This window comes from Manis javanica, chromosome 9 (assembly GCF_040802235.1).
Source record: "Manis javanica isolate MJ-LG chromosome 9, MJ_LKY, whole genome shotgun sequence".
NCBI lineage: Eukaryota > Metazoa > Chordata > Mammalia > Pholidota > Manidae > Manis > Manis javanica.
Genome location: NC_133164.1, coordinates 1,896,749 through 1,915,269, shown reverse-complemented (window position 1 = coordinate 1,915,269; position 18,521 = coordinate 1,896,749). Strand labels below are relative to the sequence as shown.

Genomic DNA, 18,521 nt, shown 5'->3' with positions numbered 1-18,521 from the left:
TGAAATAAGGCAGGCATGATGTCTGGCGTGGCCAGGGGACTTTTGTGACGGTCACCTCCATGGGAGGAAGACTGACTGGCACTTCAGGTGTCAGCCGTGTTGCTTCCATGTCAGGGCTCTGCATCCCCCTGCCCCCCCAAACTGCCTAAATATGACTGGTGTTCGTTTTGTGTATAGGTGGCCCTGTTCTCATGTTTTGGGTATTGATACAGAGGAACCCACAAAATTGCATGATATAATTCTCAGTTTAAACTGAAAATGTTTGGGGGCAAGGTGGGAGAAAGTGCCGTGTGTTGGTAGAATCGTCATCAGACTTTAATTTGGGCTCTGGTGGAGGAGTGTCAGTGGAGTTAAGTACAAGATGTGCAGAAGCCACGCAGGCGAAAATTCTTGCTGGATCTGTTTTCTCAACAGTAGGGACCATTCGCATGGAATTTAAATAGCACAAGTTATTTAAGATTCATTTTTACTCATCTCGTTCTAAAATCACAACTTCCATTTGACAATGTGATAGGGCAAAGTTATATTTTTAAGCTTTGCAAAACCAAACTCCAGAACTGTGCCCAAAGTAACGACTTGCGTCAGAAATGCTTCCTCAAACTCAGCGTGATTGCTGCCCAGCTGGTGACCTTTGGAATCTAAGGCTGCACAGATTGGGAAGGTGCCTCGCAGGCCTCAGGTGGAGGTGTCTCTCCGTTAGCAGAGAAGGCCCCTCTGCTATCCCTGATGGCATGTCGGCCAGTGGCATCGCTTGTGGCTGGGGTGCCTGGGTTTCCGATCCTGCCGGCTGCTGTGGTCGTGTCGGAGTCCGGGAACTGTACGAAGGCGATTATGAGACCTGGGGGCCGTTTGGCCTGGCCCTGCAGGGATCCCGTTGTTCTGCGTCTGCGCGGTCCCTGAGCAGCACCGCGTGCCTCGCCTCCGCGTGGGGCCCCTCCCACGGGCGCGGGTTTGCAGGAGGCGGGCATGTGGCTCTCCTTGCTGCCCTGCCTGCCTCCCTGGCCACTGTGGTGACTGTCAGGGCCAGCCAGGGCCGCTGAGGTGGTGGGTAGTTGGCTGGCTGTGGGCGGTCGCGGGGGCCCCCCGAGGAGAGGGCAGCTCCTGCTGGCGGAAGTGGAGCAAGGCCACTAGCCTGAAGCTTCTGGTTTCTGTGCTGGGCTCTGTGCTCCTGGCTGGTTGGTTACTTGAGCCTATACTTTCTTTTTTAAGCCAGGTCGAGTTGGGTTTCACTTACTACAGTTGAAAGATTCCTGACTAATAAGATCTTTGTTAAATGGTGTTTGATAATCTACTTTGTGTTGCAAAGCTTGCTTTTTTGTTTTGTTGGGTGGAAGATACTCCTGGTTTCTAATACCGTCTGTGAATTTGGGGGCCAAGATAAGGCACACTCACTAATGTTGGGTTGGGGGGTTTTTGGGTCCCAGGAAGAGTTGGGCGCCCTGCCTCAGGGATCCCGGTCGCACCTGCCGGTCAGGGGTGCCAGTGCTCTGCAGAGTGACCGCGTTGCGGACATGCCCAGTTAGAAGGGGTGGGCTCTGGACTGGGGGAGGAAAGGTGGCGCACAAAGGGAGGATTCCCGCTGCTGGTTTCTGAGCACTGTCCTCAGCTTTAGGATAGTCCTCCCTCCCAAGGAAGGCCGTGCCACCTTCCTTCCCTTGCATGGGCTTCATGGGTGACCCCCTCACGAACAGTGAGGCGTGCAGCTAATGTGGTTCCCGAGATCGCAGGCCCCTTAGCTGCCGTCCTGCTCTCAGATCCCTCCCTCTGGGCCACCCTCTGTGTGATCAGGACACAGGGCACAAGGCCTCCTGCCCTGTGCTTGCTGGCATGCTGTCCCTGACAGAACCTCGGCCCAGGGAAAGCCTTCAGGCTGGCAGCTGACACCTGGTCTCTCCTGAGAGACCACTGTCAAGTCCCCCCAGCCAACGTGCCCTGAACTGACACCCAGAACCTGTGAGGCAGGAACTCCTGATGAGGTGAGTGGTCTGTTCTGTTTTCCGTGAAGGAGGGTGAGTGGTCCAGGCACCTCCGGTTAAAGGGGCGACTCCCTCTGGTGGCTCTGTCTCCTGCCCCCACCTCCTCTGCAGCTCCTCGGCACCTGGCGCAGGGTCATTGGTCATCAGGGAGGGTGGAGGGAGTCTGCTGAGGGAGGACGCGCCCTCCAGGGCTGGCGTGCAAACAGTTGTGTGCTGTGTCAGGGAGATTTCTGCAAGGCAGCCGCCTTTAGTGGTTCTGTGGTGGCTAGAATTAGGGGGGAGGGAAATGTGATTACTGTGGAGCAGCCTTTCCTACTTGGCATAGCAGAAATTCTGTCTCTCAGCCAGCTGAGTGGTTTTAACCTTTACCATTTGGTGTCAGAACGGTCAGGCTCTAAGTGACCTGTTTCACTTAATACCCTTTTTTCTGGTTGTCTTCTCAGATGTAGTGTCGCTGCTTCAGGAATCAGTTCCGTCGGGGAACATGGGGAGCATGGATGTGTTGCCAGCTCCTGCTGGAAGCCGTGTCAGTCAGCAGCCCCCATGTCCCGGAGGCTTATGAGGCCACAGGTTCACTGGGCTGGCCCTGTGTCAGCTGCAGGCCGGGTGTGCTTTGCTCAGTGTCACCTTTGTTCCTGGCTGATGGACCAGTTTGGGCTTTGCCCCGCTCATTAAACACCCACAGGCTCCTGATGCTTCTGCTTTGGGGCTGGTGTGCATGGTCCTGCCCAGCTGGGCAGGTCACATGTGCCCACATCCTCTTGGCTGGGGCCTGTGGGAAGGCATGGCAGTGGGTGGGATGCACACCCCACTTCCAGGGAAGGGAGTGAATGGAAGAGAGCAGTGACACAGCGCGGTGACCTTGGGTGAGAATTCTAGAGTGGGTCAGCATCAACTCTTACAACCTGTGGCTTTGAAACCTCTTTATTCTACATGATACTCTCTTGGTTAAGGCTTTCTCCTAAAACAGCCGTCGTCTATCTGGCCAGGGGTTTGTGCATCTGGGAGGGCTTCCACGTGCACACCAAGGGGTCACACTCATGGCGTTACCCTGCCACCCGGGCGCCGGTGGCAGTGGGTTGGTATGTGATAAAGCCACGTTGTCCTTATGTGCAGGTGGGCCCTCCTCACCTTGGGTGTCAGTGCAGGAACTGGAGCTGTTATGTAAGATGTCCACAAGTAAGGAATGTGTCAAAACAGTATTTTTAGAGGACTGGCAGAAGTTAAGGCTGGGGTTTGGGCCAGGTTGCCAAGTGTGTTGGTTTGGGCCCTGTCAGTGAGGTGTCCCTGACAGTGCCTCCTGGGGTTAAGGGCATGGTGGCATGTGCTCTGAGGAGCTGGTTACTTGGGGCCTATCTGGACACCTCTGGGAGGGACGGAGTGGAACCCTTCAGGCTACCACATGGTGTCCTTCTGCTGCAGACAGACACCTTCTGTTTGCCTTTTGTCTGCACTTGATGAAAAAAATCTTCATATAAGTGGACCTGTGCATTTAAAGCCTGTGTTCAAGGCTCAGTTGTATTTTAGGAAGTGGGTTTTCCTTAGTAGGATGTAGTTATTGATAGGTCAGGTTTTACAGGGGACCTTGAAGCTTGGTGTGCAAGATTTGGTATTTTTTAGTCTTGGTCCTTTTTGAACATGTGAGGCGCTCGTGGGTCGCGGCTTCCTGTCCGTCGTCAGTATCTGCCTATTCTTGAGCCCTGACACTCGGAGGGCTTCTGTACCCTTATGCGGCTGGAACAAGCACAGGCCTTCCTGGGACTGGGGAGGGTTATCTGGTTCCCTCCCACCCCACACCTGCCATCTCCGGCCTCCCCTCCCTTCCCCTTAGAGACGGTGGGCACTGGGGAAAGCATTTTTCTCTCCCACGTTGACAGCTCTGCTCTTGTTTGTCCCGTTGCCAGTTTGGCTTGCCTTGGCTGTGTTTCATCATGCAGGACTGTTTCTACTGGAAGTAAAATATTGGAAATAAACCAATACATTTAATGTTTGGGGTTTTTTGGAAAATGGTAGGATAATTATATTTTCAGAATATTGATTTTACTGCACACTCAGTTCAGTAAAATGTGGAAGTGAGGGAGAGTTTTTGGCAATCCACTTCACCTGGATAGAGTCTAAGCTCTGGGGTAGGAGCTTGGAGGGGAAGTCAGGCAAGAGCGTTGTGCAAGATCCATAGCTCTGGGATGACAGGTGTTCCCCCCCTCACTGTACTTCTAAGGGACGGTCACAGGTGTGAGGAGGGAAGGATTCAGGACACCTTCCTTATCTCTGTGGGGGGGGGGAGCTTCTCACCCTTGGCTTCTTGGGTTCACCTGGAGAGTGAACATTCCGATTCTGGGCCCATCCTTTAGGGATCACGATCGGTCTGGGACTCAGCGGAGTGTCTTGGTTTTCTCAGGTTCCGGGAACCGTAGTGTGCAGCTCCTCCTGAGAACCACTGTTCCCTGTGCCGGCCAACACAAAGCGCCTGGGGCGACAGCTTTCTCTCCGGCACGCTCCTTACTGCCGCCAGGCTGCCTGGTCAGGAGGCAGACAGCTCGGGGAGGGCTTTTATCTTGGAGCGCTGAGTGCCCCAGGGGACAACTTGGTGTGCTGATAAGGACCTGCGGCTCTCCTGCCTGCGCTGACTTACTCTGCAGAGAGAATTCTATAAAAGTGCCAGGGCGCTTTCTCCTCTTTCCCATGGTACAGACGCTCTCTGGCCCCTAGGGTTTTTGGTTTGGCTTTTTGTTGAATAGATTCCTATTTCAGGAAATAGTCTCTCACCTTTTTCTGGAGAAATGCTTTAGTCAGAGCATTTTAGTAGCTCAGAATATGCGTTTTTTTCTGTCAGTGGCAAGCGTTTGTCTCATCTCATCGTGCAGTTTCCTGTTCAGAAATGTGTATATGTGAATTCACTTAAGTTCTGATGTCACATTGAAGCCCATTGGAGGCAGTTCAGCCAACCAGATGCTTCCTGGTATCCAGTAAGAAAGATACATAGTTCTGGAATAACAGGAAACTTCAGCTTTCAACATCCTGTTTTTCTGGGTTTTGTGACTTGCTGCTTCACCACAATGAAGGTTAGTGGACATTTTTTATGTATATGTCTTTTGTCGAATGCCCCGATTTTAATTTTCTAAGTTCTAGAACTCAGGCTTTACAGCTGAAAGGCTTTCAGATCACCTACCCCTCATTTTCAAGTAAGGGGACTTTGCCTGCATGTCAGGAAGCTGAACGCTCATAGTATTCCTAATTCCTTAAAAGAAATGCAGCTGATGATTAAGAAATATATATGGATATGTTAGCCTAGCTAATGCTGTCATTTGATTAGGAAGTTCTTAAAAATAGTAGATGTCACAACGAATGAATTAAATTCTGTATTGTAAGGTGATTCTGAAGACTAAGGGGTATTTCTTTTCACAATAAGGATGTGACATCATGAAATCAGCTTTACTCTGTTCTTCGACTGGATGAGAAATGACATTCAGTAGCGGGACAGCACGTAGATGCTCTGTTCCGCCTGCCTTTCAGCTTCCAGAAAAGCGAGTTGTCGTCACTCCTGTCTTGGTTTGGTGATATGATGGCCTCCTTTCTTGAAGTTTTTCAACTTCTGGATTTTCTTTTTTTTTCACACTTAAACATACCTCATGATGATTTTTACTCATTCTTTCAGAAATTAAAGACAGAAGACTATTAGCTGAAGTTGACTGTTGAGGAAGATGACAGGAATTACTCAGATTTGGAATGGCTCTTTTTAGCTCCTCTTTATGTGCCTAAACTCACAGTGACATTTAGGGCCACAGAGTAGAGGGTGGATGGGTAGACGGGTGGACGGGTTGGTGCATTGATCCATTCAGCAGGCATTTCAGTGTTGACTGTGTTCCGGCCATTGCTCGATGCTGGCTTTCGTACAACCTGCGTTTGTAGAGTTGACTGTCTAGGGCGCATGCACACACAGAACAAAGAACTGTTGTGAAAGGTGTTCTGGGAGAGCCCGCTGAGGGGACCTGATGGAAGTCTGGTGGGGAAGTGAGGCTGGAGGTCTGATGAGTAAGAGCTAGCCAGGAAAGGGGGGTTGCAGGCCGGAGGCAGGAAGAGGGAGGGGGTCCTGGCAGGGTGAGATGGGGGGAGTGGCCAGATGAGGGGCAGGTGGCAGGAACTTGGAGAGGAAGTCAGGGCCTGCCTCTGGGGCTCGTCATTCCTGGATGACTGGTCACATTTGTTCTTTTTGTCCCATTGAAAGAAACTTTTAAGTATGTTAACATGATTTACATTTGGGTATATAAATACATCCTTGTTATTTGCATCTCTGAGAAATATTTCAGCACGGAATTGTAGATAATTTCAGTATTAAATTTTTGTGGGGGTTATTTGGTGATAAAAGCTTATATATAATCTTTAGATGGCATTTGGAAGTGAAATCTGTGTGTTTTTGGTGTGTGTGCACCCACGTCATGGACTGATTAACTAGCGGAGAGGTGTCCAGGCCACCGTGAGCTTTGTCTTCCAGCTCCTGTGCGCACCGTGTGTGTGTGCCGGCACTGACTTCGTGGTTTCCTGGGTCTAGGCGGTCACACTGGAGGAGATACAGACAAGGCGGGGATGATCTGGCCGCAGTGCTCTGCTTCGAGGGGAGGCGTCCGTCCCCCATGTTTACCTGTCTCCCCTGCCTTTTACTCCCCCATCCATTCCGAGGTCCGCGTCTCCCTTCTGCTGCTAGCTTGGAGGTGACTGCTGGAGAGCAGCTCTGTAGCGCGCCTGCCCATGGCCTCTGCCTCCACCTAAGGAGAAAGGGATTGCGAAGCCAGCGCCTCAGGCACTGAGTGCCAGTGGCCTGGGCACCCTTCACAGAGGAGGGTGGGTGGAGCATGGTGGGCACTTGGCAGTTAGGAAACGGGTGTCAGGCCCAGGGTTAAAGTGCGCCCCGATAGGGACTTGGGATTAGACCTCCCCCCAAGACCTGAAGCAGGTCTCACTGGTTCCCCCCCTCCGCTCAGGTTGTGCCAGATCTCGAGGATTTTGTCCGTGGCCTGCATGTGGTCCTCTGCTTGCTGCGAGAAGTTCCCTCATCCTGCGCCCAGCACAAGACTAATAGTGCTTGTTTTTTCCTTTCAGACATTTGATGCACATGATTTGTATCAGGGGCAGAATTTTAACAAGGTCCTCAGTTCCTTAGTGACGCTAAATAAAGTAACAGCAGGTAAGACCTTTTCATTGAACTTGAGTGGGTGGGAAGACCAAAGGGCAGAAATCCTTTGCTTTTATGACAGCAAGGCAAATGTGCATTATTGAATCTAAAAAATGCGCTTCTATTACATTAAAATTTTGGTTGTCTCTTTGCTGTGAATTTTTTTTCTCAGTAGAACAGAATCTTCCTGTGTAGGTTCTCTGGTGGATATCAGGTATTTTCCTTTCTGTGACTGAAAGATTTCTTCCTGAAAGTATGACAGAGTGGAAATGCCTTGTGCCCATGGGCAGACTCACAGGCTGTCTTGGAGCTAAAAGCACCTCTGTCTGGATTTTGAGTTTGTGTGCTGATTAAAGCTCGTATCTAGTGGACAGACCTTGTGACCCCCTGTGAGGCGCGCCTGTGGCAGGGCAGAAGCCCAGGGCCCTGTCTCTGGATAAGCCCCCGCCTGGCCCGGGTTTCCCGAGGGCCGAGCAGTGCTCAGCCTTTGCCGTGTGGGGTGTCCTGAGCCCCGGTCATGCCCTGAGGACGGCAGTGACTGGAGGTGGCAGCACAGTGGCTCCTCCTGTGGCTCCCAGACCGAAGTGGACACAGCCAGGCTCTGTGCTCACTCCTTGGGAGGGGCCGCACCTGCCCCAGGAGCCCCAGAAAGCTTTGTCTTCAGAGAGCTGTGTACATCAATCAAAAAGAAGGTCTGAGTGGCTCTTTTGTTTTAAAATCATTAGTTTTCTCTTTACCTTTACAGATTTTAGCTTCAGATTTGTGGGGAAACTGAGACCTGGATGTGTCTCTTGGTCAGAAACCCTTGAGTTAGTTTTGTCAGGCCCTCTTCTCATTTCCATGCTGGCCTTCCCAGTGGGGTGTCCTCGCTCCACTGTGGGGAGGAGCCGAGCCAGAGCACTCCTGGTTCGCAGTCCTGTGTGCTCAGGGACCGTCCCTAGCACCCACTCATGGCACACGTGTGTTGGGTGGGCTGCCTGGGCTCTGGCCCACTGCCCGTGCATGTGGGGAGGGCCACCCAGAGCTGCCTGCTGGCCTGGGCAGGGTATCAGTGCAGCCACATTGTCATGCTGAGGCTTCCAGTTAAAAGTCTCCAAGGGCTGTTGAGATGGAAGCACGTGGGAGCGGTGCTCAGTTGGGACCTGCGCAAGCGAAGTCCCCGGGAAGCCCGGGGATCTACATGCAGGAGGAGGAGAAGCGGCTGCAGAGGCAGATGTCCAGCCACACCACCTGATGATGTGCAGATGAGCATGGCCTCCCACAAGGTCGTGAATAAGATGTGAGGCCTCCTTCTCTATCCTGCGTTGTAAAGAGGAGAGCTTTCATGCGAACGAGCAGATAACATTGAACAAGATGAATTACGTGGTGCAGAGGTGATACAGCAGTGGAGATACTTAATAAACTGGACTTTAACACAAGAAATGCTAAGTGGGAGCTGTGCCGGGGCTCCAGTCACGCTTCCTTGCCTGAGACCCCGACGGCATGCTGCTTCAGAGGCCATGAGATGCCTTGTAATTGACGGGGTCTCTTGTAGACAGAGACAAGAGCTGGCGGGTAAACACAGTGCGTGTGATTCTCCGTTCAACCCCTCTGTTCCCGTGGAATCTGCTCTGGCAGCTGCTCGTAGGAGAGAGGGGGACAGCTCCGACTTACACCCCCAGCAGTGAGGGCAGGGGCAGGGTGAGAGTGGGGAGAACAGTGGGCCGCCTCAGGTGGGAGGAACCTTCCGTGCTCGTACCTGTTCACCGTCTGCTCTTACTTGTTGGGTTTGAGGTCAGTGTGATGGAGGTGAGCACCTTTCCAGATTCCAGCTGTGAGCACCTGGCTCAGCAGTAAGTCAGCTGGAGCCGTTACTCCGGGGTGGCTGCCAGCCGCCTGGAGAAGACTCGTCATCTGCTGCTGCGTAAAGCCGTCTGTGTTCTCCAGGTGTGAGGACGAGTACCTGCCTTTCAGTTGGACAGAAGGAAGACTAATGATGGGGAGCTGGGCGTGTCCCGGAGATGCCTTGCTGTTCCGCGCGTGCCCTGGAAAGCTGGAGTGCAGAAATCTCTGGCACACAGCATGTAGCCATACGGGCAACATCCTCCTGAAATCCCGAAATGCCCTCTAGGAGCTGGTTCTGTGCCCTGGGGTGCTCAGGCTTGTGCCATGCTACGGTGCAAGGCACGGCCCTTAGCAGGACGGGAGAGCTGTAGGGGCCGTTTAGAGCTGCTCTGGTAAGGATTCACACTGGGATATCAAGGTGGAGGGTGGTGTTCCCGACACCAGTGTCTGGGGCACCAGGCTGGGCAGTAGGAGGGAGAGACGGAGGCAGAGGGAAGCATGCGTGCAGCCCCGCTCAGCTCGGGGCTGGTACCCGGTGGTACCACAGCCTACACGCTTCAAGAACAGCTGAAATCAGGTTTTCCTGTGAGCTACCTTTAGATTTCCAGTTGGCAGTTTACTGAAGATTTTATAACTCTGTAAGCCACTCCAGGTGCCAGGAACACAGGCTCAGGAGGCCATCGGGTGAAGGATATTTTTTATAGACTGCTCCTCATGTAGCTTTAGGAAATTGCTATGCAAATAGGTGTCGGGCTTTCCCTAGAAAACCTTTTCATGGCTTCATTTTTTTCTTGGACAACTCACTCCTAATCAATGGGCTGTTGGCATTTGCTTTTTTCTTGGCCTGAGCGGCCTATCCAGTCATGAGGAGAGTCCAGAGAGAGTACTGAGCCCTCTAACATGTTCCCCTTGGTTCTTTCACAACTTCATGAGGTGAGTATGTTTTGGGCTGCCTTCATTTTGAGGACATGTCCTCAGAAGGGTTGCTCTGGTTGAAAAATACAAGGGAATTTTCTGTTGGTTTTAAATGAGTCTTTTCCATTTGTTGCAAAATAATCTTGCTGCGTACGGCGTGATGTGTAATCTCACCAGGTGGGCACCTGGCAGTGTGGTGCTGGGAAGAAGTACTGGGTGATGCTCTGCTAAGGAATTGAATTGGAAAGACACATTTTTTCCGGGTGTAGGGGAAGTATTAACAGTTACAAACCATTTCACAAACTTGAAAATTATGCTAGAGAAGAACCCCTGAGTAGTTATTTCCAGTTAACTTCTGTCGGGGGTGGGGGCTGGGGGTTGGGGAGTGAGCCCGAGCCGTTTCTGCTGTAGACAGTCAGCTTTGGTCCGCTGCACACACAGCCCGAGGGCCCGCCCCGGCCGGCGGCCGGTGTGCGGTGTGCGGTGTGGGGCCGTGGGCCGGGCGTCTCAGCTTGATCTTCTCTCTGCGCGGCCTTTCAGACATTGGACTGGGAAGTGACTCTGTATGCGCCCGGCCGCCATCTCACCGGATAAAATCTTTTGACTCCCTGGGATCCCAGCCTTCACACAGTCGGACTTCAAAATTGTTCCAGGGCCAGTATCGGAGTTTGGTAAGTCTGCAAGAGTTGGTTATTGACAGTGAAATACGTTGGGAAGTGCGTGTAGGTGTATCTGGAAGGATGTACGCCGAGAGGTGGCTTGGCTTTACTGCCATTCATTTTACTTGCGTTTGGCGTTTGCCTGTCACCACTTTATTAGATGTAATGCTTAATGACAGCTTTTGAAAAGCATGTCTATTTTGGGGGTTATGTTTTAAGATTCATAAATCTGCTTATCTAGAGAGATGTGTGCTTTAAACCACCTCCCTGGTCACTCGGATAGTATTTTCTAATCAGCTGGGCACAGATGTACACAGGTATGGAAATAACAAATGTGTGTGTCACAGTACTTAGAGGTATGAAAAGAAATGGCTAAAAGCCGGACAATCTAAAGGTGGGTTTTCTCTGGATCAAAGCATGTCTTGGAGGGTTACTGAGTCAGGCTGTAGTTCATGGAGGGGGGTGGGCAGGGTGGGCGGGGTGGATGGTGAGGAAACCAGGCTAGGTCATCCTAGAACGTGAAGAAAAGGCCGCTCACGAGGAGTCAGAACCCAGGCTGTGAGCAGAGAGCATGGGATGCAAGAGTGAGACTGGGCAGGTGAGAGCGTGCTGAGCAGAAGGAGTGTGGAGAGGCATTGTGCCAGCTGGCGGGGTGGGTGGGGGGCAGACCCTGTCACCAGGGGAGAGCTTGCCAGGTCCCCTCTGGGGCTAATGTGGGATGGCACTTGGTTTGAAGACTGAGTGGTGTGACTCCTCTTTCTTGCAGTGTTTTAGGAAATTATTTTGTTAGAAACAAATGGTCTTGTGAAGTGAGTCTGAAGAGAGCCTGATTCTTCTAGAGTTTTTAGGGGACCATGGCTGGCTGTCTGCTTCAACATAGGAAGGGATATTAAGTAAGCTAATAGGGATCATAAAGAGATGAGAATTAATTTGGTTAGAGTTATACTTTGTATAGGGAAATAAATTTGAGTTTTGTTCATAAAGCAGTATTAGAAACTCAAAGCTGCAGAGGGAATATTATTTTTATGTGTTCCAGAACTCTTTGAACTCAGGCTTACTCTCCTTGCTCTTTATCCCTGACCGTCTCCCCTTGGAGAAGTCCCCTGACCCCATTTCTGATGCTGTGTGCAGTCCAGCATGCGTGGCGTTCTCTGTGCCTGGTGCTGTCAGGTGCTTCCCTGGACGCAGATAGCCGTCATGTCCCCTCTGCAGTGGGGTGTAGGGTCAGCCCTAGGGGAATGTCGTAGAGTGCTGTTGGCAGTGTTACCATTCCAAATTAAGGACAAATGTACAAACCACTTGAAAAATGTTTTTAATTAGCTTTGTAGAATACATGAGGAAAATGTAAGAGCAGTCCACAGACTCTGAGTAAGAAATATTTCTGTCTCACCCTTTCACCTGTGCTGACTTCCATCTGTTCCCTCCTTTGTTGAGTAGGTGAGGACAGGAGTTCAGATGTATTATCTTAAGTAAAATAAAGTTCAATGTAATGTTGATGATGTTACTGAGATCACAAGAAGTATAGCATATACTTGGCATTAGCTAGAGAAATGTTAAGTTGTGCCAGAAATAAAAAGACCTGTGTGTGTCTCCCGTTTCCTGACCGTGCTTGGTGGCCGGGGCTGGCTGCTATGGGTAACGGGAAGACTGCCTTTACACATGTTAGGTAAGAAAACTCTTTGCCCTTAGGTTTTTCTGTGTCTTTATTAGTACTTTGAGGTAATTTCTTGGATTAACAGTGATTTATAATGAATTGAGTGGCAGAATATTTGTTTAAACCTGGGTGATGGCTATATGGAGGTTCACCTATCCTCTACTTTTGTGTTCGGAATTTTCCATAAAAAAGAAATCAAGCTAATATAGCTTGTAGTGTCTTGAACATTGATCTTGTGGTCTCATTAAAATGAAGGTCAGCTTTGAGGTTGTTTAAGGCACCATCATCCCCAGAGTGAGGACTGGCATTTTCAGGGTGCTGCCGTGAACTCTCTGCTGCGCGGCCTTGCTCAGCGCATCTGTGTGAGAATGTTCCCCAGCTGCTGCCCCAGAACCGTGCTGCTCTGGGGCAGGTTTCCTGGCTTGTGACGTGACAGACTTGAATAGTTCTGGGGTTCGGTCTACACTGAAACCCAGGCTTTAACTTCTTTACTCGGTGCTTCTCGATCATCCCTTTCTTGGGATGATCTCTGCTCTGCGCTAAATTGAGTGATTTATCTTCCCCTGTGCCCCAGGCTGTGCCTCTCACCGCCAGTAACTGAGTCAGGGTGTGAGACGAGGCTGCGCCGTTTCCTCCTCCTCCTTTCTTCATCATAAGTAACTTCCATCGGCTTGTTTGGGGTTCCTTCCTGTCCACGCTCCAGTCTTCATCTGACTGATCAGTGCTTACTTCAGCTGACTCCTGATGAGTACGCACTGGGCTTTTAAAGTTTTCTTAGGGTTTGGGGAGATACCTGCGAGGCTGTCATTCTGATAAGCCTTCATTTGTGGGAGTTGTGACTGAAGCATTTCCTCCCCATAGGCTCCTGGAACCGTCCGCAAAAACTCAGTAACCCAGTGCTGGTCACTGAGTCCACAAACTCCTATCTTCAAGGTGAACAAGGCAGGATATCAAAAATGTTTCACACGTGTGACCTTTAAATCATTTCTGTGCAGTAAACATGGAAAATGAGTTTTGCTGCATTTCATCAATTCTAAGACTAAAAAAATTAGCACCTTGGAAAGCATGGGTCTCAGAGTTAATGTTATAATTGACAGTATTTGGGATATAAAATCATTGGCTTGTCTAATTTCTGGCATCTTTTATTTGTTGAAATATGAACAAGGAAACAAGCTTTGAGTTCAGATATGTAGGATCACAAGAGCATAAATTGGGTGTTTACCTTTTCAACAGGCTTTTCTTCTGTAAGTGAGATTGTAGGGAATGGAGAGGGTGGGGTGTGTATGAGGCCAGCACTCCAGAATACCCTGGTTTTGGGTTATTGGGTAATTTCAGAACATCTGAGAAAATGAAGCACTTGATTAACTTAAAAGACAGGTGGCACTGCCGCGTGGTGCTTTGACTGGGAATCAGAGGCCCTGAAGGACGTGTGTGGTGGTTAAGATCCTGAACCTGTGCACTGTACCCCTCCTCTCCCTAGGAAAGTATGCATATCCTAAGTGAAGAGCTTGCTGCATTTTTACGAGTTGAGCATTGCTGTGTAAGCCACGTGCAGATCAAGAGCTGGAACTTGACCAGCAACACCTCTGCTGGGCACCTGGTGCCCTGGTTTCTAGAGTGGGCAGGAAGAGCTTTATCTGTCTTCTGTTTTGCACAGATGGATTCTGCAGCACATGCCCTTCTTGTGACTAGCTTCTTGTCCTTAACCTTTTATGTTTTAGATTGTTTCGGAGTGTCACATTGAGTCCAGATAGGTGACAAGCAATAGTTGGAGGAGAACTTTTAAAGAAAGGGAAGGAAAAAAATCCATAGTGACAAGATAATGATTAAATGCATCCTTTCCAGCTCCCTGTGCTGTTAGGCTGAATGGTGGAGTCAGCTGGGCACAGCGCTTTGGGGTGTACTCTCTGTGTTACCCCATTGGCATCTTACCTTCTACACAGCACTCCATGGAGCAACACCCTAAAAACCTGTGTATCCTCGGTGGAGTAAATGTTGAGTGAGTGGACATGAGTGGAATCAAGTTAGGTGGTCTAGACTGGCTGCCTGTTCCCTGTACCTCTTCCCACCTTCCCTCTGACTCCTCCCTGCCCTGGGCAATATGGAGTGTCTGTTTCTGAACTAGAAGAGGTGTCAGTGGAGTTCGTCTGGCCTGTGCCTTGGGTATGGAGAACTCGTGATGGTAGCGAGAAAGGTGTCGACCCTGTATGTAAGGTCCCGATGGGACAGTGCCATGCTGCTGCTTGCACTGGGGCTGGCTCTGCCTGGAGAGGGCCTGGCGCTGGGTGCTGAGCCACAGTGGAGTGCCTGGCAGCAGAGTCCTCCAGGCGGTGTGACTTTCTGAGGGTCCTGCTCCCCATTTGCCTGTTCTGCATTGTATTCCATGGTTGGAATTTAGCACTAGGGTTACCGTTTGCAGGCTCTACACAAAAGCTGCTGGCCCAGGATAAGTCACAGAAAGGAGAGTGTAGTGAGGTCCTAGTGGGCAGAGGATGGTTTGCAGAGTGCGAGTCTCGTGTCCCTGCCCACCCTGGTGCCACTTCTCCAGTTGCGAGCGTCAGTGGACCGGTGGGGTTGGGGCCGTATCCTGCCCCCCCCACCTCCCGCCATTCCGGCACCAGCCAGCATCATGTCTGAGGTGAGGCGGTCAGCCGGAACTTCATTGCCAAAAGTTGAAGAGCTGTTTATTTACTGAGTATTCTAAACAACTAAGTGTTAAATGTTTAACTGACATTTTATGTAGTTGAATTATTAAATATTTACAAACAGATAAGAATTAAATATTTGGGGGATTATATCAGCTCCTTGACTTGGAGATCTGCCTCATCACAGTGTGTGTGCGCTTCACTCTTGTCATCTTTCTGTTTAGTGGCACGTGCACTTAGTTGAGAGAGTCTGGTAATTACTTCTTCAAGATTTGTTATTAGGAAAAAAATCAGACGGCCACTTCCCATTTTCCCCTTTAGGTACTTGCCTGTGTGTCTCTAACATGCTTAGATTAAGCTTGATTTTCATTTTATTTTCTGACTTGAGGTGTCACGGTGTGGACTTCCCACAGTGGAAAAGGGAATTGGGCCGCCCCCTTTGGTGGCCTGGGCCCCCTCCTGGGGGCAGCGCGCATGTAAGGGCTGCGGGACCCAGACGCCGAGGTGGCGCGGTGAGCGCTGGGACTGTCCTTGCCTTGTGCCTTTGTTTTCTGCATTGCTGGCGGTCCGAGTTTACTTCTCTGTGTACCTTTTGCAGTTTGCACTTCAGTTTTTTTGTCCAATTCTGAGAATCTCTTCTGAAGTGTTCAGCGTGTTAAGAGGAGGAAAGTGAAAAATCCTGGGGCTCTCATCAGTTTTTTCTCTCTGAGAAAATTTTATGTTTTTTTTTCCCTGAGATTTTCTGTCTATCTATTTCAAGAGAATTTGTGCCATTGAACCTTGAACATTGTAGGTTTAAACTTTGCAGCTCCACTTACAGGTGGATTTTTTTTCCAATAAATATATTGGAACATTTTTGAGATTGGCAACAATTTGAAAAAACATTTTTTCTCTATTTGTATCATAAGAATACAGTATGTAATATATAAATTATGAGTTAATCAGCTGTTTGTCACTGGGAAGGCTTCTGGTCAACAGAGGTTAAGATTTGGGAGAGTCAAGTTAATAAACAGATTTTTGGCCACACGGGATTCAGTGCCCCCAAACCCCACATTGCCCAAGGGTCAGCAGTAGTTGCTTTTTTTTTTTTTAATTGATATTTTTTATTAAGGTATCATTGGTATACATTCTTTGTTTTTTTTTTTTTTACATTGTGCTATTTTTTTTTTTTGATAGGGTATCTCTCATATTTATTGATCAAATGGTTAACAAACAATAAAATTCTGTATAGGGGGGTCAATGCTCAATGCACAATCACTAATCCATCTCAAGCCTAATTCTCATCAGTCTCCAATCTTCTGAAGCATAACGAACAAGTTCTTACATGGTGAACGAATTCTTACATAGTGAATAAGTTCTTACATGGTGAACAGTACAAGGGCAGTTGTCACAGAAACTTTCAGTTTTGATCACGCATTATGAACTATAAACAATCAGGTCAAATATGAATATTCTTTTGATTTTTATACTTGATTTATATGTGAATCCCACATTTCTCCCTTATTACTATTATTATTATTTTTTTAAATAAAATGCTGAAGTGGTAGGTAGATGCAAGATAAAGGTAGAAAACATAATTTAGTGCTGTAAGAGAGCAATTGTAGATGATCAGGTGTGTGCCTGTAGACTATGTGCTAATCCGAGCTAGACAAGGGCAATGAAACATCCACGGATGCAGAAGATTTCTCTCAAAACAGGGGGGGTGAGGTTCTGAGCCTCACCTCTGTTGTTCCCCGATTTCTCACCTGATGGCCCCCCTGCGACTGTGCCTGTCTTAGGTTGTTCCTCCCTTGAGGGATCTTACCCGTCTCTGGCTAACCAGTCATCTTCCAGGGCCATACAGGGAAATGTAAAGTTGGTAAGTGAGAGAGAAGCAATATTGTTTGAAAAGGTTAGCTTTTTACTTCTTTGCAGATTTATGCCCTGTGGCTTCTATGCCCAGCACTTGTCTCGAGGTATCTTTACCACTTGGAGGAATTATGATACTCGGTGAATTCGATATGAGGCACGGATTCTATTTAAGGGTTGTAATTAGGAAGGAAGAAGAAAAGCTATAGATGTAGCATATGAAGGAAACTTGGGAGGATTGATTATTTCTTTGACATATCTTCTTGTAGAGTAACTTAAGCATGTATAGGTTTTAAACTACTAACTAACTTGTGTACACATATTGACATAATAGGAATACGGTGACATAAACTAAGCAAATCTATAATTACCAGCCATCTCCAGTGAGTAGTTGCTTTTTGAGCCTTTTGATGATGAAAAACCCTTTCTGATGATGCCAGCATCTGCTTTATCTTGGCATTGGTGGCAGTGTCTTTCTCATTCAAGCTGTGATTGTCCTCATTTTCAGAATGAGTGTTTTTGTGTATATCCTAGACTCTTAGGAAGAGCACATGAGGCCATGCAGGATTCTGCTGCAGCCGTGGCCCCTTCTGGGTTTAGTGTGATGGTGTGGCTCATGTTGGCAGGCTGTGGTTCCAGCGACAGCGTAGTTTCTGGGGTCCTTGCAGTGGTGTGTGGGTGGACTCCTCCACCTCTGCCACTGGGGTTCCTGCTGAACCCCTGCAGGTGCTGCTGGATGGGGGTGGGGGAGGTGGTGGAGGGTCAGGGAAACCTGCTGAGTAGGTGGGGTTGCCTGCTGCCATCTGGTGGGGGTGGGTGCTTGCTGATGTCCCTGGTACAGGTGACACCCTGGTGTTGGGTGGGGCACGGGATGTCCTGCCTAGTCCCCGTGGACACCCAGCTGTGGACTGAGCTGGCTCACTTGCTCTCAGTGGGTGACTAGGCCTGCTGCCTGTTTCCAACCCCTTGGCTAAGACAGAGCAGCCTTTTCTTGGGTTTTTTGTTTGTTTGCTCCTGTTGGCAGTTCTGGGTTGCAAGCCTCTCCACCTGGTCTGGGACAGATGGAGATAAAAAGAAACCAGCCAGTCTGCCTTCCTCTTCCCACCGTCAGAGATCTGTAGATGTGCTTGATCTCTGAGAAAAAAATGCAGATTGAATGAGGTACCATTCCTTCCCAACAGTATTTCCCCAAAATAAAATGTTTGGCAATACCCAGTGTTGGTGAATATTCCAAGAAAAAAGAATGCTTAGATACTGTTAGTGGGCATGTAACTTGGTGTAAGTTTGTAGAACCTTTCTGGAGGGCAGTTTAGAAATAGGTATTACAATTTTAAATGTCACACGTGTTCTCTAAGCTGAAGTTAATGTATTGGCTTATTTATAGGTGTGTTCAAAGATAGATGAGCAAACAGTTTTAATGTAGCCTTTTCTTTTGCAATGGAAAAATACTAGAAATAGCTTCAAATCCAGTGGAGGATTGTAATAAGCAGTTGATGGCCCAACCACACAGCATGATGGCATGCCCTCAGTTAAGACTAAGGAAATGAGGTGTCGTACCGAAGTGGCGACCATCATATATTGACTTTTTGTGAACTGTAGAGTTACGTACCGTGTAATGACATACAAACGTGCATGAAGGCGTGTGTGTGTAGGCTTGCCATGGTGAGGAAGGTCTTTGAAGCCACTTAGGGTCTCCCCTGGGCCGGAACAGAGTGGTGGTCAGGGCCCTGGAGACTCAGGAGGCTTCCTGTGTCCGTGTCCTTCACTGCCTGACCTCGGCAGGGGCGATGCTACAGTCCTGCCTGTGGTGATGCACACTGTGCCTGACGG

At 49.2% G+C, this 18,521-nt stretch overlaps 1 protein-coding gene across 11 annotated transcripts in view; it reads left to right on the top strand.

Moving 5' to 3' along the window:
- ARHGEF7 (Rho guanine nucleotide exchange factor 7) overlaps nucleotides 1-18,521 on the top strand; it is a 126,647-nt gene that overhangs the window by 45,483 nt on the left and 62,643 nt on the right. For 6 of the 11 annotated variants that reach the window (XR_012120961.1, XM_037024781.2, XM_037024780.2 and 3 more), the window contains 2 exons: nucleotides 7,074-7,158; nucleotides 10,426-10,556. The exons of 4 other annotated variants lie outside the window; for them this stretch is intronic. Coding sequence is in view for 5 of the 7 variants with exons in the window: in XM_037024781.2 (XP_036880676.1) it covers nucleotides 7,074-7,158; nucleotides 10,426-10,556 (216 nt within the window). In the remaining 2 variants the exon portion in view is untranslated. Of the gene's footprint in view, nucleotides 1-4,916; nucleotides 5,039-7,073; nucleotides 7,159-10,425; nucleotides 10,557-18,521 lie in introns of those variants that run through there. One more of the 11 variants, XM_017649951.3, reaches the window with a different exon arrangement.